At 32.7% G+C, this 22959-nt stretch overlaps 1 protein-coding gene across 7 annotated transcripts in view; it reads left to right on the forward strand.

The window, feature by feature from the left end:
• The window catches only part of Frmd5 (FERM domain containing), a 43588-nt gene that overhangs the window by 13742 nt on the left and 6887 nt on the right, over positions 1-22959 (forward strand). For 4 of the 7 annotated variants that reach the window (XM_046634108.2, XM_046634106.2, XM_046634107.2 and 1 more), the window contains exons 2-9: positions 750-854; positions 3618-3660; positions 5006-5182; positions 5511-5722; positions 15781-15933; positions 19105-19119; positions 20313-20401; positions 22489-22721. In XM_046634108.2, coding sequence (XP_046490064.1) covers positions 750-854; positions 3618-3660; positions 5006-5182; positions 5511-5722; positions 15781-15933; positions 19105-19119; positions 20313-20401; positions 22489-22721 — 1027 coding nt within the window. The remainder of the gene's footprint in view (positions 1-749; positions 855-3617; positions 3661-5005; positions 5183-5510; positions 5723-15780; positions 15934-19104; positions 19120-20312; positions 20402-22488; positions 22722-22959) is intronic. The other 3 variants (XM_046634104.2, XM_046634102.2, XM_046634105.2) reach the window with 3 other exon arrangements.

Raw genomic sequence — 22959 nt, forward strand, 5'->3', positions numbered from 1 at the left:
GAAAAACAATCTTGAATATTAGCGCTTGCATCGTTTTGCCTTGTCAACTTTTCATAATTTCGCGTATAAAATTTCGTCAGTCGTATATATGTATAGTTTCGCGAGGACGAGCGTGTGGATTATTTTTAAATTTTTCAAGAAGAAAAAAGAACGCATTTTTTATATTTTGCGGTGCTTACACCGTTTTGAAAAAATATTGCATGTTCTGGAAAACTTGCGAGTTTACATGTGTATGAAAAAATGTCCGATTAAAAATTATACAAAATTGTGAAGGAATTATTTAATTGTGTTTTATAAGAGAAGATTTTGATTTTTCACCGAAAATTCATCACTACAAACTTAAAACTCCGACTTGAAAATATTTCTGCAATTTTTCCAAGTCGGAAACGGTACTCTGAATTTTTTCAGATTTTTTATTCAACTCCTCAAAATATAAGCTTTAGAGAATTATTTGACAATTTTAAAGAAGTTTCTTTTCAAAATCACCATCAAGATTCACAAATGATTAAACTGATGAATAAAAAATGTAAAAAAAATTCAGGGTACTGTTTCACATTTCGGAAAATTGCAAAAAAATTTTTTTTTTTCAAAGAAAATCAAAATTGGCGAGGGTGAGACGTGTTGGTTAGGTTCATATGGAATTCCCTACATACAACTTTGCACGTGTAGCTATTTTTTTTTTTTTTTCTCCATCTCTCTTCAGAAATCGTCTTAAAATTTCTCCTCTTCTCTCTGTTTCGTCACAACAGCCTCAACACAAGGGAAGATTCATCCTCGAGTACGTGTGTAAACAGTTGAACATATTGGAGACGGATTACTTCGGCCTGAGATACGTCGATCATTCGAGGCAGAGGGTGAGTTTATGCTTTTAGATAAATTTGGCGAAGTAATTTTTTTTATTTATTTTTTTTTTTTTTTCACACACATTTTCGTCCATCGTCTTCCCGCACTTCGTCATATTACACACTTGCGAATTTTTGCAAATGGAATAAAATTTTTCCTTGTATATTTATGCTTTTAACAATTTGACGATTTAATTTGCAAAATTCTTTCAAATGGAATTAATTTTTACATTACATGTATAATATGTAATACTATCGTTTGTTATTATATCCAAATTCAGAACTTGTCAATTTGATTTAACTTTGTCTCATTTTATTCTCAACGTATCTTTGCGTTGTAATATAAATTCTTTTTATAAACAATCTGACGAAACATCAAGATATTTACAAAATGCAAAATTGCAACTCAAATATTGACTTTTCTTTTACAAAACAATTTTTTTTTTTTTCTTCTTGTCAATTCAGAGTTGATCAACAAAATTTGGGATTCGATATGAAAATTCTTTCTTTTTTTTTTTTTATTGAGAATTGAAAATTAATATATGAGATCTGAAGAAGATTTGTAAAAAAAAAAAAAAGAAATTGTTTCGGAAAAGATAAAAGTCCGTAATTGAAGTTGTAATTTTGTGTATCTTGATAAATACGCAATGTGTGAAAAAATCACAACAGACTTTTCTTACCGTGAATTGAATTTCATAAAAAAGATCATCTCGGACTTTTTGTCGCGTATTATATTTTGGGAGAATTTAGGAAAAAGTAAATAAAAAAAAAAAAATAATACAAAAAAAAAAAAAACGAAAAATCAAATCGCGCCGGTTCTTACGCATAAGCTACGTGGCTCAAATTTTACGAGGTTATTTTTTAGGCCCCAAACAGGCATTTTATTGGGTAGCGTTAAGAAAAATCCAAAATTTTTTATTTGAAACACTAATATATATATATAGTATATATCGAAATTTCTTTCCGTATTAGTTACTATAACAAATGAAATTTTTCTCAGTGTACAAATTCACATATAATGCATACCTAGCGGAGCGTTATACATATTACCCGATGACCTAATGGCAGTGATATGATTATGTAAGATCCGAAAATCTGGCCGGGCTCTCGCTAATGTAAAAGTCGCGTACAGACCGAATGTGTAATATATATATATATATATGTATTTATACGTAGTTATTGCAGTAGTTACATGTATATGTATATCGTAAACGTATACAAGTACATTACGTCACGCTGGCTCGATTTGAATATCCGTACAAAATATCTCCATACTGATCTCCTCTTTTGCTGACACAATATTGTATACGTATATTCAGGTGATGATTTTTTACCGTAGAAACGCAACCGTATTCAATGATGACTTGATCGCTAATAATAAACCTTTGTAGCACTTGATTCGCGATGTCATGGTATAAATATATCATATGTATACGGGGCATTCCGTTATATCTCGATGAGTATTCCAAGTCCGATATGTCTCGGATTGGCTTTGTGATATTTTTTGTTTTTTTTTTTTTCTTTTGGGAAAGAGTGCAAGACGAAAAACGCGATCGCAATTTTTTTCAGAATTTTTTTTACTCGGCGTATCCGAAGTGTAATTTAAAAACTTGGAAAAAAAAAAAAAAAAAAAACACAAAACCTCGACTCTTTGAGATCTGAAAAAATTCAAACACATCTTATATAATAGAAGAGAATTTGCGTCACCTGTTGGAAGATGGAGATTTCATCGTTTCAAAAGATGAATAAGAAAAATGAAAAAATTATACTGATTATTATTAGATTGGATTTTTGGCATAAGAATGAACGTGAAAGTTGATTATAATATGGGCTGAAAAATGTTTATTTGGAGAGTTACAATGAATCAAATATGTTACGATAATATTTATATTCAATGTATATATTTTTTTTTAATATTTATATCTCTTATCTTTCTAAGTTATAAAATCTCCATCCTCTAACAGGTGTCAAAGATTTTTCGAAAATTTTCAGATTTTAGAAAGTTGGGGTTTTTTGTTTCAAGTATTTAAATTATACTTCAGTTACGCGGGATTGAAAAATTCTGAAAAAAATTGCGATTGCGTTTTTCGTCATGTACTTTGATACAAAAAAATTATAAAACCAATCTGAGACATCGACTTGGAGTCTTGATAGAAATGTCGTGGAATGCCCTATAAGTATACATATATGTGTAACTTGGGTATTTAAAAAAACGCAGTAACTCAATTCGGGTATATAAAGATATACGTATAAATGGATTGTATATACATATATTATAGTACACCAGAAATAAAATTATTCTAGAATCACAATTTCGTGTACTGATAATATAATTGAATGTGTAATAAAAATGTTTATAAAATGGTGTAAAAAAACGTATCTTGCGGCATTAGCAATTATCTCTAAATTTAATCTAATTCAATTCATACTTCCTTGATTGTTTTGCAATGAAAAATCCTCTTCCCAATCGAAGTAAAATCCTGCAGAAACTTAAATGATTTTACAAATATTTAAATTATACTTTTCCACGATCATCAATATAATTCTCGTGATGTCTATCATTTTTGAGTTACCTAAACTTTACGGGGAAAAAAAAATCGAAATTAAAAATAACGAACCCGAAGTTATTTATCATGTAAAAAAAACATATGATATTTTCTCTTCCATTTTATTTTTTTACCGATTTATCATTAATTGGGTATTTTAATTTACACATTTATAATCTTTCCGATACATATGCATATTATATGTATATTATTCTTCTTTTTTTTTCAGCATTGGTTGGATCTGGCCAAAACCGCGATCAAACAAGTCAAAGGTCAGTATAATGAATATATTCGCTGTTCCATGCAAATGCATGCACTTATTCGCATGACTACAGCTGTTTACTTTGAAAGCAATTAAAACTCTCGAGTTCGTTACACTTTTAAAGTTAAATACACAGAGAAAGACAAAAAAAGGATTTTTCGCTGATTCGGTTCTGAAGGAAAAAAAAAAACAGTATCACGAAAATGCACATAAATATATAAAACGAAGATTGTTTTCATTTAATTCCTCCGCAGAATAACGTAAAACAAATTGAAATTTTGCCAGAATTGCGAAATTCTCGCTACGCAGCAATGGATCTTTCTTTTTTTTCTTTTTTCATCGATTTTCGTAGTCTCAAGTTCATTGCTGAGTCAGCTGGGGAATTATTTAAACATTTTATTTTTATCGCAATATCCAACTTGCGGTGAAAATTTAATGAGTAAAGATCTAAAAGGTAAAGCACTGTACAGGGTTAATTTCAGACATTTTCCTTCCTTCCAAGACCTTGCATTAAATCGGCTGCAGGCTGGTTGTAGAAACGTGTAATCATTATTCATGATCCACCGTATATGTGGAATACCTTTTATCTACTGCCATTGCGATTATACATTTAGAGAACGTTATAACTTTATGGAGACGATGAAAAATCAGTAGCAATTTATCGGAAGGGTATGAAAATCGCACTTTTGCAATCATAATAATTTGTGAAATGAGTCAAAAGGTGAAATTAATTTTTTGTAACATTGTTCGCTAATGTAATGAAAAATAGTACAAATATTGATCTCACCTTCTAACGTAAATATAATTAAAAATTTGTTTCTTACGAATTTGAAGAGATTTAAAATCATTTTGAAAATTTTTAGCGTACTGAAACACTCGTTCTCGTGAGTCCCAAACTTTCAAAGTATTATAGAAAAATGCAGGAATAAATGAAATTATCATGCGGCGAACGATCTTCATATAATTGTAAAAAACACTGAAAACTTTGAAAAAGTTTTATAATCAAAGGGTTTCAAGATTTATGTAACCAATTAATAACGGATAATTAATTAAGGTGCCAAAAAATTGTCACATAAAAAATGTTTCTGCAACCAAACTATAAAAATCATAAGAACAAATTTTGGCCAACTACTTGCCGTTTTCTTTTTTTTTTTTTCTTTTTCATATCAGACGCGTCTAAATTAAAATCCATGTCATTGGAATCGAAACGTTGTATTTACCTATTATCAATACTTTTCTGGCGTCATATTTTTTTGAACGAAATTCGTTAATTGCCATTACATATTTTATTTACATCAATTATATTTAACAGTAATTCGGTGCTTGAGCTAATAAAATGCTCAATCTTATTTCAGACATGGATCCGATCCTCTTCAGTTTCCGTGTAAAATTTTACCCTCCCGATCCCTTTCGCTTGAAGGAGGAAATAACCAGATATCAGGTGTATCAGCAGCTGAAAAGGGACCTTTTGCACGGCAGGCTTTACTGCAGTCCCGGCGAGGCTGCTTTGCTGGCTGCTTGCGTCGTTCAAAGTAAGTTTCTTTCATCAACGCAGCACAAAGTGATAGCAGAGTGATCCGTGCGGAAAAAGGAAGGAACGGAATCCCCCCACATTTTCATCCATTCACGCGCAACTCGAGTCAGGCAAAGAGCCAGGGTATTTTATTATGTTAATTTTTTTTCGATTTTACAGCTTGATATTTATTCGCTGATTGTGAAACGAGAGTTTCCAGTTTGATTCGATGTCCAGTGGGTCTAATTGTACAGACGTGAGACTCGAGATGCTCGATAATGTTTATCAATTTTTACAGAGTTGAGGAACTTGATGGTTTTCCAAAATCTGTCGGCTTGTGCTTTCAGGCGAGCTGGGTGACTACGATCCGGAAATACACGAGGGTAACTACATTTCGGAACACAAGCTCTTGCTGAAACAGACCGAGACGATCGAGGAGAAGGCGATGGATCTCCACCAGACCCAACTTAAGGGGTTCACGCCCGAACAGGCAGAGACGCATTTTTTGAGGCTGGCTTCTCAGCTGGACACCTACGCCGTCGACCCACATCCGGTTAAGGTGAGCCATTACCTCCTCTACTCTTTCCTCTTCTTCTTCTCCTCATGCTTTTTTTTACAGGCTGGAGTTCCTTCGAAGAGTATCGTAACTCAGAATTATTACTTGTTCGTAATTTTGTTGTACGAAATAATTGCGCGTTTAGTGTTCATCGAATTTATATATGTTGATTCGGAATGGATACACAAGGAGAGTTCTGAATACAGATTTCTGTACCGAGATTTTACCGACACTCAGCCAAGACGCAAACCTTGTTTCTAGAATGTTCGAAGATGAAGGATATCCTCTTTATCTATCATCGGATTATTTAGTTACAGGTTCCTATACCGATACATTACCGACACTTAGCTGAGACACAAACCTTTCTCTAGAATGTTCGAGAGTGAAGAGTATCCTCTTTATCGATCATCGGATTATTTACTTACAGATTTCTGTACCGAGATCTTACCGACACCTAGCCAAGACGCAAACCTTTTTCTAGAATGTTCGAGGATTAAGGATATCCCCTTTATCGATCATCGGGTTATTTATTTGCTCTACCTTATTTATAATTTACCCTGCCTTACCGTAGTTTCAACTCTTATCGGGTAAAATTCCTCGGTATAATGCAGTTCTTCGATCTTGCTCAATGAGTTACGCGTATCGTTAATACAGTTCCGGTATTTTATCCCCGATCAGGCTTGGAAACTCGAAACTATGGTAAGGCAGATCGCAATTCCGACTTGGAAGGTACAGGTGAATATTTAAAACTAGCAAAACTTTAAACGCTAGCTTGCAGCTGTATCGATTTTTAATTTTAAATCATTTTTGAATGGTTGAAAACTTAGTTTCTTCGATCGAATTTAGTCTGCTCGATAGTTTGTCTCGATTCGGTAAACTGTTTATTCGGTATACTATTATTCCACTATTTCACTGTAAGACACTTTTCTTCATTACGACGATATATCGTCGAACGTTTCATTTTTAAATATTGAACTAATTCGTATCAAGTTTTTATCAACAGTAAATGGCAATTTTGAATTGACTATTGGATGGAAAAAATCTGTCCCAGTAAATTTGTGAGGAAAAATAGTTTTCTTAACAAGATTCAAACCATCGTGAAAAGTAAATTTGAATAAATTTACTAGATTTCTTCACCGTTTCAAAATTGTTTTGAAATGTAAAATCAATTCGTATTCAATATTTCGTTGATAATTAGTTCAGTGTTTGTTTCTCCGTGAACCGTTCTACCTGACGAATGTGTAAATTTAATAAATTTATACTCCGAGTGCAATTAATAATTCATCCTAGACTTCGCTTAGTTGTTTTTTTTGCAATTAATCGATCAATCGCCCCTTTCAATCAATCATTCTCTTTAGAGCAATCGATTAATTGGCCCTTTTAACGAATCATTCGGTCTCACAGTCTTAAAGATGACATAAAAAATACAAGTTTTGGATTTCTACATACTGTTCTACTTGCGCTTGTCATCTTTTCGATTTTGTTTTTTTTTTTGTTTTTTTTTTTTTGTTTCTTCTGCTTGTCGAACAAAATTCAGCTGTATAAAAAGACGACTGCTGGATAAACACGCTCATCATTTTTATTGTTCAGAGTCCGTATACAATTCGCGACTATCGTCGATTACTTTTGTCTCCCTTTTACGCGTCAAATCGGACAACATCACGTCTATGATGTAATATTTCGCCAAAGTTTTTCATACGATCGATATTCTGCGTGGTGTGCGAATTAAATTTCTAACTGGTGTTTCAAATGAAAATAAAAATGTCGTCAAATGTCAGTGCCGTAAAATGTCGCTCAGAAATTGCCTATCATAAAAACGAATATTTGCATTACGGGTATAGTATATGTGACTTTATTTTCAACATATTTCTCTTCAAATTTTATGTATCGATAAAAATATGCTGCACACTTTACTTCAAATTCTGCGAAACTAATTGCAAATTTCAACTGTTTCGAAGTTTGTTTACGATTTAAATTCAGCGTTGAATCGTTTTCATCTGAATCGCAGAGGCTTTCTTGATTCATTTCTACTGTTTAAATTTCGTTTTATTATGCTTTTGATTCGAATAATTTTTTACCCAACTGTACGTCCCACGTATCCTTAAAGCTAGGCAGTTGCAGTTGACACATTAGAAACTGCAAATAGTAGACAGCACATCTCGAAAAACAAAAAAAAAAAAAATAGAAAATAGAAAGAGCAAAGACAAAATGTAAGTTGACAGAAAATTTTGTGTATTATGTTAATTTCTGTCAAATCGTTATTCGGGACGTTGAATCTTTGTGCTTGAACTTTGACATTTCGGATACAGAGAGGGGTCAGAGATGAACTTTTGAAATTAATTAGTTCTTCGTGTGCGTTGTGTATAAAAAATATCGATTCCTTGGTCGGGATAATTACAACTTGTATAAATAATATGTCATTGTGTATTTGTCTATCAAATAACTTGTCAAAACTGGTTTCTTACTAAGATTTTTGAAGTTATTTTATTGTTGGGTATTATACTTGCTCAAAAAGAGATTTGCCAGTTTAAATAAATACTACTTTTCGTTTATTTTACCAAGAGATAGTCAAACACTGAGTAGGTATTCATCAAATATTTATATTCCTGTAAGCTATGAAAATTTTTGTATAAATAAAAATATTGAAGAGACCGGAATTAGGAACGATTATTTCTTTACGGTTTTTTGCTATTTCTGATAGTATACTAATAGGTTTTCAATACTCTAGAATAATTATTGCGGTATAATGTAAATTATTATGTATTGTTAAAAACAAATTGATTGAAAAAAATTGTGAAAATTGAAAAAATAATTCATTTTCGAAAAAGTTACCCCTCTGCACGATACGTGTTTTACATAAATCATAAGTTTTTGGGGTAGCAGATTACGATCTGAAATCAAATTTTGAAAATTCAGTATGGCGAATCCGATCAGTGACTCTGAAAACCCTTGGATAAAGTTTTTTTTTTGTCGTATTCGATCAAATTTGAAATTTGAAATTTTCAAATTCTGATTTCAGATTCGTAATCAATGACCCCAAAAACCGTAGAATATTATTTTGTTATAAAAGTTGACTCGGTTTTCCACATTGCGCCGATATTGATTATTACAAACAAATAACAATATCGAATCGCCACGACTGCCGTAAAAATGAAAATTAGTTTCATCGACTCCTTAGTACACATAATAAATACTGCTTTCGAATAAAATCAATCCTCGCCTGTCGAAATCGAACGAAACTACTTAATTTTTTAAAACATTGAACCGATTTTAAACAAACCATCTTTACACTTGGATATTTTGTGCATTTTATGAACATTTATTTGCAACTACCGAGTAAAAAAATTTATTTGCTGTATCGATTCGTACCTTCTACTCATCTACATCCACCTTAATCTCGTTTTTTCTTTTTCTATCCCATAAACGAGTTTACATCGAACAGGTTTTAGCCTCTTCCCGTCAAAGTTACCGCATCATCCGCCGATATATACCGTCCGTGAATAAAATATAGATTGAAAACAGTATTTATGAACTTGGCACTTGACCCGACCCCTGATGGTCTTCTATACCAGTCGCGACGAGTCATTTATAGACACACGCATGCCCCAATAGAAACGCCTGTCTTTACAATGGAAACGCTTGTCTGATGAAAGTTTACAAGACATTAATTTTTAATGAATTTTTCACCAACTTCACAGAGATTCCAATTATCAAGCCACGGTGAAATATTCGTATACTTCATTATATTACGGTCGTTATATCTAAGATAATTTTCTTTATAAACTCTCCGAAAATACAAACGAAACGAAGTTTAAAAAAAAATCCATCAAAATTGTTTCCTATAATTTTAAAGTTTTTCGTTTATAATCTTATACATGAGTTTCGGACTCTTGTTATAGAAACTCATTCACGGCGTGTATAAATTTACAAAAACAGATTATCAAAGAATTTTACATCGGATCAAGTTTTTTTCATCGAGTGATATTAAAGTTGGTTTATTGTTGTTTGTTTTTCGTTTTTTTTTTTTTTTTTTTTCTCTTTACCTTCTTCGCGCCAACCTCTATAATCAATCACTATAAAATTATTATTCCGCAACAGGAATGTGAAAATCAAAAATGTTCTATTTTACGTAAAATTTCGAAAAAACGTTGAGAACTTGTTTTTACATCTTTCTCCACCCGCACGATACCGAAAAAACTGAATTGTATTGTTTTCACATCGTTAGACAATCATTTGTAGAAATTTTTTTTTGTAAATATGTATTGAATATCACAAAATATGTACCTATAATATATAGACTTGAGAAACTAAAGTGTAGAAAAAAATGTTGAAAATAGAAAAACTGCATTTTCTGCCTCCAAACGTCATACTTTACGTAGAAAATCAAAACCAAGATCTGTTTTTGTTTTTAATCAAAATTAACGAAATGGTGCTGGTTTGAAAAAAAAGTATCGAATCCAGCCTATTTATACAGACAGCTTAAAAACTCTTCTTTTTATAGTGTCCGCCATTTTGATAAACCGCGTTTCGAGAAAACCGTAAAAAAAAATCTACCATCTTCTTTTTTTATTCCACGTTCAAAATTGCATACTTCCATTACGCGCAATTCTGTACAAGTATCGATCAATATTTCAAATAATCCAAAATGAAAATATAAAAAGAGATGGAAAAATCGAGAGACGATTTCCGTTACGTTTACACAATTATACAAACTAATTTACATGATTATTCCTTGTACGTCAAGAGGACAAGGAGGACAAAGAGGAAAAAGAGTAAAGAAAAAAATCGCAACGAAATAAACGGTTTAAAAAAAAAAAAAAAAAAACATTCGCTCAGCATTTACGCTGTTAATTTGCGCAAGTCGATTCTTTCTTCTTTCTCTTTTCTCCTTATCAGCTTTTTATCTTTCTCCCCACACGTACGATGTAACGTACATAATACATATATATATTTATATATACACAGCAACATCCCCTCGACTAGAATTTTTCCTACACTTTCTTCGTTCCCTTGCAGTAAATTTATCAGCTACTCGTATCCGCGCTGCAGATATTTGCTCGTGATTTATTGCAGCGTTCTAAATTCCCGCGAACAACACTGTACAAAAAATTTTGTTAGTGAATTATAAATATTTTCTCGAGAATTGTTTTTTTTTTCCCCCCGTTTTTTTACACACACACACACAAATATATATTTATATATATACATATATATATATATATATATATATTAAAGTTGGCTTTTTTGTTATATTATAAAAAGTTTGAATTCATTGTAGGAAAATGAAGCTGCGTAAACAATTATTGATCAGGGAAATTTATGTCAGGTTTTTTTTTTTTTTTTCCGTTTGCTGTTTTTTCTTTACTTTTTCCACTTGGCAGTATCGAAAATTTCGCATCGCGCAGCTTATATCTTGCGGGATTATTCTTCTTCCGGAAACCTTCATACGTTGTTAACTCTCGACCGGTTTAATTCAACGATGTAACTTGTTTGTGGCATAACAGATAGAATAATTTACAATCACCAAACTTCGTGAATTACTCTCGACTGCTGCAACTGCTGCAGAATGGCGAAATCGATTCTCTACCGTAATTTGCATCTGCGGTCAGTCTCTCTCTCTCTCTCTCTCTCTATTTGCACCGACTATATACGATATACATATCCATATACCTGTATTTATGCACTATTACGAAATTATCGCGTGTTGTTTATTTATCAATGTATTGTGTTTATGAAAAAATAAAAAAATTGAAAATACCAGAATTTTATATCGATGCTTAATGTCAAATCGAATGAAAAGTTATTGAACGTCTGTTATGGATTCATTCGATTTTGATATTTATGTATTAAAAACTTTTAAGACACGATCGTCACAATTTTTTATATTCAAAAATGTTTTCACAAACACAAATCATTCGCTGAAGATCTCCCGAGATAGATTTTTCACAATTCAACACTACAACAAGCTTGAACAATATTTTCCATCAACGTGTAAGATTATCGAATAATTATTTTCATCTCGTTTTTTCAACAGTCATTATTCACCCTCAAGAGATGAAGAATAGAAATTATTTAATCGAAACACACGATCGTTTTACTAGCTAATAAACCTTGATGCATGTCGTGGCAATGGGAAAATAATTACTTGTAATTACTTTGAAAGCAAAAACATCTGAATATAGTCGATATATAATCATGTGATCAAAGTTCCACAATTAATTGCAAGGATGGTAATAGAATCAGGGTTTTTGTTTTCAAAAAAAAAAAGGACAGAAAATGAAGATTGCACGCGAATGAAATTTTTTTTTCAAACCACTCAAGTACGGTGGAAAGAATATACATATATAATACTTGATGATAAATATTTATGCAGTTAACGCGTTTGTATAACGTACACGAAAAATAAGAAGAAATAGAAAAATTCCGCGCCCGATTGCAGGAATTTCGTTTATTTATATTGTACAGACAGGGATATATTTATAGACATTATATTATTTATTTACATTTATATGTGAAGTTATACAACGATGTGCAGGCCCCTGGATATTTTTCAGTATCGAAGTTACAACGTCAGACCTCCACGCCTGTGTAAATCATTGATTTCCTTCAAAGACTGTAAATTCCTTCAGATCTTTATCTTCGTGAAAATTGTAAAATAAAACTTGCTGGAATAAACGAGAGAAAATATGTATCCACATGAAGTGAATAAAAAAAAATAAATAAAAAAAAAAAACAACGCAACCAATGATTCAAAAAGTAATTTTATTCAACAGCCAAAACGAAGTTGTCTAAACTTTAAGATCGTTCTTTGACGAGAAAAAAAAAAAAAAAAATGTCTTCAAATATTTCAAAAACTCTTCCATCCGAGTGTAATAATCCTGTAATCTTGAATTTTCAAAGTTCAAAGTTTCTAAACATCCAAATTACACTCGTTGTATTTATAAATAATTTCTACACGCATGTTTACGCGAGGATTCTCCTTCGTATTGATTCGAATGACTGTCTTAAAATCTCAAGAACCGATGCACCTTGACCCAAATACTATCTCGCAATACTTCACGATGCGGACGTGAAGTCTAGGCTTGTATATAATATGTACATAACCATATACGCGTATAACATATATGTGCAAATATAAACAGTATACATCGTGTAAATGAAATCTTCTATCATACAGATAAGATAGTTGTGAAAATTGTCTATTACGACGTTTCGAAAATTGTAATCCCCGTACATATTATTATATCGTCCTCTATAGAAAAACTATTTCTCTTTCTTGCGGGTTTATTTATTTTTTTTTTTTTTTGGACAAAGTTTTATAGTTTTACATCACCCCGGAATAAATTATTTTTTTTTTTTGATCTTGTTGTTTTCAATTCGGATCAAATCTGTTTAGTCGTTACTAAATATTTTTATATTCTCAAATAAAAAGATGAATTTATACAATTGTATCTAGTGTTTCATTTTTTTTATGTTGGTATGTACTTGCAAATAGTGCGAAAAAATTTCAACCTCGCGTTTGAATGTTTTTCTGTTTTTCTTCTCTCTGTTTTCGAATACAGAAACTCAATAAATACAGATATACATAATATATTTAATTTTATAGCTTTATAAACATGAACATGAATTTTCTTATAAATATATAACGATAATTAACGAACGAGGTTACACAGACAGATTAATATCCTACATATCCATTTATTTTCAATATTTAAGACCGTCAATTTGTCAAATAAATGGGTTTGAAAATTGCAGACGCTGTACAATTAGTGAATATTTTCTCCGTCGTTTCTTTTCTTCGGATTCTTGCCTAAACGTCAATATTTGTTAATAATGAAAACTATTTTTCTCTTTTCTTTGAACGGATTCTAATTTTTTTAGGATTGGCAACGCTGAGGTGCGCATGTCAAGCTGCGCCATCCAGCGGTAAACGAGTACACGAATCATGAAAACGCGCGCGCCAACTAGCGGTAGAAAATTTAAACATTGAATCTAAAAAATGAATAGATAACAGCTCTAGGGGATGGAGTACGTAGCGTATAAGAATTGTGCGAAAAACGTCTAAACGAAAAACGTACAAGTGAAATATTTTTACATGATTTATAGGCAGAAAATTCACTGGTAAAAACGATTTCTACGATTTTGTAAGAATTTTTTGGCGAATTGGGACATTTCGTAAATATTGTAAATTTATGCATAGTTTCTAATAAAAACTTGTAGATTTTTATGAAAATTTGTATTTTTTCAGTAAAAAATCTACAAGACCCTACAATTTTTAACGAGAATTAACGATTCTTTACGGACAAACTATGCATATTTACAATTTTGTTCGAAATAATACGAAATGTTACAATTTCTGTAAAAATTCTTAGCAGTAGAAATTTTCACCAGGTTTGCGAGGACGAGGCTGAATTAGAACCCAAACGTTCTAATGTTAATTCGAATAAGGTGCGTGAAGTCTAAAAATCAACATTTTTTGAAACACCTTAAACACCTCAATACTTTTACAGAATTTTGTTACTTGTGTATAAAATTTGTATGAATTTTTCGGTTTCCAAAAAGTTTGACACGTTTTGTTATTAACTCTCAGGCTCCTGGCCTCAGTTTCATACCGCCAAGGCGAAGAAAGTTTAACGCATTGTAACGAATTAGGATTTAGAGAATAAATAATTAGGTTCGTGATCTTATCAAACGAATTATCAGCCAACTAAGTAAAATTTTCGGACAAATGCTTTAATATCAAAATGCGTGCTTGCAATTTAAAGTTGAAAAGAATCGACTGTTTCTAAAATAATTTTGATTTATGCAGCAACCTTAATTTTGTCACATGTGAAAGCTTTCGTGGGTCTTTTCTCTACGACGACTACTACTGGATCATTAGAAAAGGGGGCTAAAACGGCTGATTTCCGACACTTTTTAACGCTATAAACGAGAAAAACGTGGAGCTGAAGATTCTAGCGTAGTATTCTGGTATTCTTTATTTTAAGGTATATCGGCACCGCCTCGACCTCCGATTTTTGTCAGCCTTCTCTCCAAGGGAGGCCAAGCTCTCCTGGGGTTCTCGGCTTCTTTGCTGTATGCTACAGCTAGGCCGATCAATTTCTTTGCATTTTTTAGCTCGACCTTATACCTTATATCTGCAGCTCGGCTGACCCCATATATGTATATATACTGACACACGTATACCGGCCATCGGTATCCCACATCCGGTGTGGGTGTGTGGTTGGACCGCTTAACGATGAATAAAAAGTTGTATAAGATGGAGGGAAAAAAAATAAAATTAATGTTCGAAACATCGGATCTTTAGCAATTTTATCCCCAACGCAATGATTATCCTCAATACAAACGCAAAAAAAAAACCTTACTAATATCTAATAAGTATTGTTCGGAACAACTTCGAAGAACCCAAGTTGAGACGTCGACAATTTGAAAAAAAGTTTGACGATTCTAACGCTCAAAATAATCAAACTCTGGTCTTTTTCATGCGATTATAATGTTTTTGGACTCGTTTTGTTAGCTGAGTTGTACAAATCGATTTTTATCTACTCTGGAGATAACTGTTTGCATTGGTTTTTTTTTTTTTTTTTTAATCGTATCTCCAATGTTTGGATTTTCTTGTCTTTATGTTCCTCGTTTCACCCGCAGTCAAAAAGTGTGCGCAGTATAATTTTCGCCTTTCTGGAAATCGCAATTATTCATACATACATTAACAATTTTTATATTTTTGTAGTTTATTATTCTTCATGCAGTATTAAAATTATTTGAGATTACACTTACGCTTCAACCTAAAATTCATGTGATTTGATTTTACATATTAGGTATACCGTATTACAAAATGTGAAATTTTCAAGTTAAACAATAACAAGTGCATTATAATCCGTATTCTTCTTACATTAGGTGTACCGTAAAATATACGAACAATAATAACAGCTTATCTCTTCACTGCACATCATATCAAGTCCGCTTTAATCGGTTTCCGTTGTTTTCTGATTTTTTCCTCTTCTTTAATTGCTGCTAAAAAAACGTTACCATTTCACGTTTTTTTTTTTTTTTTTTCACAGGATCACAGAGGTTCTCAACTGTACTTGGGTATAAATCACTGCGGCATTCTGACCTTTCAAGGATCGAGGAAAACGCATCACTTCCGCTGGCCGGAAGTACAAAAGATAAATTACGAGGGGAAGATGTTTATTGTACATCTCACGTTTAACGAGGTAAGCGGACCATTTGTCTGTCTGTCTATCTATTCGTCCATCTATCGAATCTATATACCTACCTACCCATCTACCTATCTAACTATCTATCTATCTACCTATCCATCTATTTATCTATCTATACGTATGCGTCTATCTATATCTGTCTATTTGTCCCTCCATCCGTATATCTACCTGTCTGCCTACCTGTCTATCTTTCCATCCATCTATCCATCTATCTATATATCTATCTGTCTATCCATCTCTCTATTTATCTACATATCTAATTATATGTCTATACGTCTATCCATATTCTTATGTCTGTCCGTTCCTCTATCCGTCTATCTACCTGTCTATCTATCTATGTATCTATCTATCTATCTATGTATCTATCATCCATCTCACTGTCTATTCATCTTTACAGTCTAACTTGTCCCGCTCATTGATTTTACATGCACCATAGAACATTGTGAAGATATATTTAATATATATGTATATAGCATTACCCTTTGTCTTGCGTTTATCGCCGCTTACGATTAAACGACACGCGATTTCGATCACTGCCCGTACAGCTGTTGCCGTGTTTTATCACCTAACTAGTCATGTTTTCGCGCGTTCTGTTTTCTTTTTTTTTTTTTTTCATTCTTATTCCGTTCATTTCATTTCTTTCCCTCCATTTTATTAATTCAATAAACCCGATCACGCGTGATTTCTAAAGCATTATAGACAAGGAAATGGAGTATGGAATGGAATGAAAGAGTCGTTAACAAAAAAAAAAACAAGGCCGTTATAAAAAATGATATCGGTATGATAGCAAAATTTTACAAACGTGACTGAGAAACAGACGTAAGCTATGTGATATTGGTGAATTATAACGACGGAAAATGAAAACTCAAATATTTAACCGATATATTCGTAAATGATATTTGAAAAATTAACTGTGTTTGCTAAGCAAATTTTTTATACCTCTCTCTCTCTCTCTCTATATATATATATATACACTACCAAATATATATTTTCAATTAATTCATACGACCAAAGGAAAAATAAAGAAAAAAAAAACACGTAAAAATATTGTGCAGTTTGTGCGGTTGATTTGTTGGAAAATAATTGGCACGAAAACACAAACGACAAATGAGAGTAAAACATTGTAATCTTGAAGTTTTTTTTTTATTACCGCGCGGTTGGATGATTATTTCGGGTTGTTTTTAAATTTTTTTATTTCGTATAAAAAAGTCATAGTTTAGGAAAAAAAAAAAAATGAAAAAAAAATAAATAAAGTTATGGATTTTATGTACATTGTCAATAATTTCCGGATAAAATAGGGAGATATATATATGAAATAAAAAAAAAAAATCGAACTTTATGTACAACAATATTTGAAAAATTATATTGTAAATCAATACCGATTTTAGAACACATATAATATTTTTTAGTAATCATATAAAATAACCAACATATTTCATCCAACAAAGAGGAGCGAAGAAAGAGAAGAAAAAAATTTCACCGAGGTATATAATATTTAGGAAATTGTCGTAATATTACTGGAACACCCTTTACATGCGTATGAGGTGGACGTAATGCGGTATACTTATACCTACACAGAGGAGGGTTGACCTGCAGTATAAGGTGCTATTAGTTACGTCATGCCGTGCATACATATAAATATACAATATACATATCCATGTAAGATACACCCGCCTACACTTATCCTATACAAGTTAAGACACGTGTGTTTTACATTATACACGTATATACTTGAGAATATATATCGTAGACTTCACGTTTTTTTTTTTTTCTCATTATAATCTACAATATAGGTATACGAATGTACACTTGGGGAAAATGAATCTGAGACGGCTAATTTATTTACACTAGACAGTTACGTTGGCAACAGAGAGAAACCTACAGCGCCACAGTCGGCCGAACGCGAAACAAACTCAATCTCAATAAACATAACATAACCCATGACCGTCGAATCTAACCTTAGCATACGTGTCATTCTAACAAGTCATTGTTCAAAGGTTAAATTCGATGGTCATGGGTTATGTTACGTTTATAAAGATCGAGTTTGTTTCGCGCTCGGCCGACTGTGGCGCTGTAGGTTTCTCAGTGTTGCCAACATAACTGTCCAGTGTAAAAAATTAGCCGTCTCAGATTCATTGTCTCCAATTGTACATGCTTTTATACACGTTACGTAGTTTAATCGGGAATCCCAAAGCAAATTACACTTTTTTCACTCATACTACTGCCTTATATATGTATATATATATATTTTTTTTTTTTTGTCTGTGATATTTGTAGCTGATATTTTGTGATTCTCAACGTAATTTAAAAGATACGAAAAAAAAAGGGAACAGAGTTTTGTTAATTCACTGTTAAAATAACCGCGAAGAGAAAACAGAGGAAGACTAAAAACGCGGAAACAGTTAGGCGCATATCAGTAACGAAAACTGCATAATTTAGCTATGAAAATAATTAGCGGAGAGAGAAATAAAGCGGTGTGAAAACAGACGGGGGAATAAAAAATTTGCTGTCGTAAGTTGCAGATCTCAGCTTTTCTTCAAATTGTATATACATAATATAGAGAATAAAGGTGTATGCACATAAAAATGACTAGCAAAAGAGTTTATTTCATATGACATCGTAATTGCATTTTGATTCTAATTTCGTTCGGTAGTTTCATATAATTTACGAATAGTCTTTCAATGATATTACAATCTCTTCTCAAATACATTCACTGCAGTTTTGAGAACACGCAATGAATAACGATATGTTTTCTTCTTTAGTTCTTCAATTTTAACGATGTAAAAAAGAGTTGATAAAAGTAGAAGAAAAATCTCGCTAAAATTTCTGTCGAGCTTACAATTTCTCCGACAACGCGATATTTTAATTTCTCAAACGAAGAGACTCTTCATTACCAAGTTAATTGCAAATCTATCTCTCGCCTGGTAGACCGAGTCAATTGAAATTAATTTTATACCTCTTCTTTCATCCCTCATTATATTATCTAATTATCATTCGTAACTCGAGCAAATTCAGCTCAGTCCCTTTTCTTACATTGCATCATGTGTGCACATATATATGTAGGTACAATACCGGTGCATTATACTCGGACACATAATATGTACGTATTGTGGTCTGAGTGCGAAACTAATTCGATTATATCTGTTCGCATTCTGCTTTGCTCAGGACTTGAGGACGAAGGTAAGTCAGTCGCGTTTATCGAATCGGTCGTTGAAGTTCGGGCGTTTGTGAAAATTCTCTTACACGTTATTCGCCTTTTTCAAATTATCGCGTAAAAGTGCGAAGAAAGAAAGGATCGAATAACTTTACTTACAAACTTTGGTCGAATTGCGTTTCGCGAATCTGTGCAGATTTTTAACTATTACGAAATATAAGTAATCCGGAGGTTTAATCTTAATCCCGAGTGGTCGAATTTCCATCGTTACGAGGTATTAAAATGCGAAATTAAAATTATGTTACACACGGCACTTAATTCCAATTAGAGAAAGAAAAAAGAGAGATTGACGATAAATAAGATTTAGCAAAGCTTAGGGAAATGCAGGCTGAAAGTGATGATGATTACGATTATAAGAAGAGAAACGCGGGTATTCGATGGTGTCGAAAATCCCGGAAATTTTTCGTCGCAAAATTCTCACGTGGAAAGTGAGTACAAGTAATATTACATTATTGAATTGTCCGTATTATCGCAGTAGTGGAAAAAAAGCGTAAGGAAGGATTGAAAGAAAAGAAATATAAAAAAAAAAAGTGCTGCGCAACTTTTAATCTCGTTATCGCACTTCTCGCCATTCTGTGCACCTCGTGTCCCGCAATTATAAACCACAATATATTGACAATACTGAAGACTGTAAGGAAAACCTACTAAGATTTTTATATTTTTTATATTCTATTTTCCTAATTCCAGTTGTCTTGTAGCATTGATTTTATTCAATCTTGTTATAATATTTAAATTGTGAAATAAATTGTTGATTAAAACAATAGTAAAAAAAAGCCTGCATTTCCTTTTCAATTCACATACACACGTAGCTTTTCTTATAGATATATTCTTATATATAATATAGTGATGCAAATATTGCAAGTATAAGAAACTAGTTTGAAATAGATATGGAAGAGAAAATAGTAAAAATTTTCGTGTTATAATCGTTATTATACCTGTGATTAAACTAGCCCCGTAACTTGAAAAATCAGATATATAGAATACTATTTATACCGTGATTATTGAGAATTATTTGAATATAATATAATATTATATACACATAGAGAAGAGTAGTTTTATTAGAAGCTAGAATTTCCTTGGGTGTTTTTGGGTTCTTGTTGTTATGTTGTTGTTGTTGTCGTTGTGTGTTTTTTTTTGTTCTTTCTTCACGAATTTTCAGAAAAAGCATACGGTTGGTTTTAAGTGCCCAACCGGTTCGAGTTGCCGGCACGTCTGGAGGTGTGCGATAGAACAAATGCTATTTTTCACGTGAGTATTACATTGGCCATATCATTTATATTAAGGAAGCTTAGTAGAGTAGCGAGAAGAATTCTGGATACAGAATCGGTGACTGACATGTCACTTAGACATGTCACGAACCTTTTTCCGGAATGTTCGAGCATGGGGGATGTCCGTGCTCTGATTGAATGATTTTATCGATCATCGGATCATATCGCTGCTCTACCTTACCGATAATTCGCTCTGCTTTACCACAGTTTCAACGCATATTCGGCAAAATCACTCGGGATTGCGGTCTGACTTATCGTAGTTTCAACACTTATCGGGTAAAATCTGGGAACTGTATTAGCGATATGCGTACGTCATCGAGCAAGATCGAGGATCTGCATTACCGAGGGATTTTGCCTGATAAGGATTGAAACTTTGGTAAGGAAGGGAAAATTGCTGGTAAGGTAGAGCAACGAAATGACCCGATGATCGGTAAAGTCAGTCAATCGGATTTGGAATATCCCCCACCATTGAACATTCTACAAAAAGGTTTGTGTTTTGGCTAAGTGACGTGTCGGTCATCGAATCTGTATCCAGAACTCTCATTTTTACTCTACTAAGCTTATTATTTCCGTACGCATCGTATTAAATTAGGTAAATACTGTAATATACAACAGTAAATTTAATGTATGTAATAGAGTTTTTAGCTATATTAGTTATAACATCGTATCGTCCCTATTTTCACCATTCCTTACTTTCAGTTTTTTCTTCTTTTGAATAATAGATATAGACTATCTCCAGACAGATGATGCAAATTAGTATAGATTGTTCTATCAATAAAGAATACCGTAATTGCCGTCGGAGCTTTCCAGTAAGGATACTATACACACATCCATACATACATACATACATTACCTAGTCATACACGGCACTAGTCGATAGAATTCGTTATTCTCAAGTATTAGTGTTAGCCTAGAATGTATGGTCATCCAATCTATAGTTGAAAACATTTTCATGTCACAAGCGAGACAGAGAAAACAAATTCGGATCACTAGGGTTGACAAACTTAAAGAATTTTTTATTTCAAATTTCTCCAAATTCGAACAAGTCTAAGAATTGCAGAAAGAAATACCAAATAGAACGGAATTATATTAAATTTAGAACATAAACCGTTGGAAAGAGAATAAAAAAAAAAAATGAACAACGTTCGAATTTTTAAAAAATCGACACTCAGGCTTAAACTTGTTGCGGAAATCATCAAACTTTTTTTGCGGCTTTCTTATCGTCATATTTTCCAAACTATTTCATCGGATATCGTTTGAAATAGATGTATAATTACATCTCGTTGATATTCTCGTTCGTTTTTCAAATTATCTCGACACTCATTCGAATCTTATACCGATATTGAAATTGAATTTTACGGCCGGAATGGCGAAATGAGGTGCGAGTTTTGGCCGTTGTCCAAGATAGGTATGAGCCGCGAGTTTGAATTAGAGCTAAGTGCTTTTATGCGGGATACGTTATAGGTATATTATGTACAGTAAAAATTGCACCTTTGCATACAGTTAGAAAGTTCAACTGCAACGCACGCGAATACTTGTTGATATTCCAGTTCTTCGAAGGAATTAATTTGCCTCATTATACCGCAAATATCACCTTTACGCTCATTTTACAATCCAGTAATGTCAAACCACGATTGCTTTGACTACCAGTCGAAGGTGCAAATTTTTCTGCTGTAGTCATAAGATTTTCTATATTTTTTATTTTGTCCGGACGGAAAGAAAATGTCACACACACCTAAAAACAATACAGTTATTTACTCTAAAGAAAACATAACAAAAAAATACGTTCACAAATAAAAACAAAAAAAAAAAAAACATTGTGAAACATTTCCACAAGGAGCTTAGAAAAAAGTATTCGAAAGTCAGTATCGATACAGATTTCTTAAACCGTGATGTAACGATTACAATCATAGGGATAAACTTTTTTCCCATATATCATTTCTGTGAATTGCTAATTGTCGAGGCATTATCTGATACGTCATAGAGTTGGTTGAAAGACCTGAATATACTTGTAAAATAAGGTGAGAGCACCGCAATTACTGTCCTGATACAAATTTTAATCAACAGCTTACCCCGGGCTTCCGACGCTCCTGTGGTTAGTGGCGGTTCGATATTTTCATGGGGCACTAAGTTCAAGTACACCGGTCGCACAGAGAAAGAAGTTCTCGAAGAGACGGGTCCGCTTCGAAAGGAGGAACCTGCTATTCAACGTGGTAACGCACGCACATCTAGTCTCAGAAGAAAGGCGAGCAGCGTTCCTGCCACGCCGAGCACCCCGAGTCAAGATTTGGTCGAAATTCGTAAGCAGTTTATTCATAACGTAATGCAATTATGCACAGACTGAGTAAATTAACCCGGATCAAGCCGAGTCGTTGGATTAATTTGATCGGTGGAACCAATTAGCTAAGCTTGAAGCGAACGCATTTTCATTGAATTTATATATACATAAAACACTATGAAGTCTGTACCTGTTTTTACTTTCTATCGTAACTGAAATATAGGGTTCCGTGTATAAAATAAAAAATTTTTATAGTCTTC

This window comes from Neodiprion pinetum, chromosome 7 (assembly GCF_021155775.2).
Source record: "Neodiprion pinetum isolate iyNeoPine1 chromosome 7, iyNeoPine1.2, whole genome shotgun sequence".
NCBI lineage: Eukaryota > Metazoa > Arthropoda > Insecta > Hymenoptera > Diprionidae > Neodiprion > Neodiprion pinetum.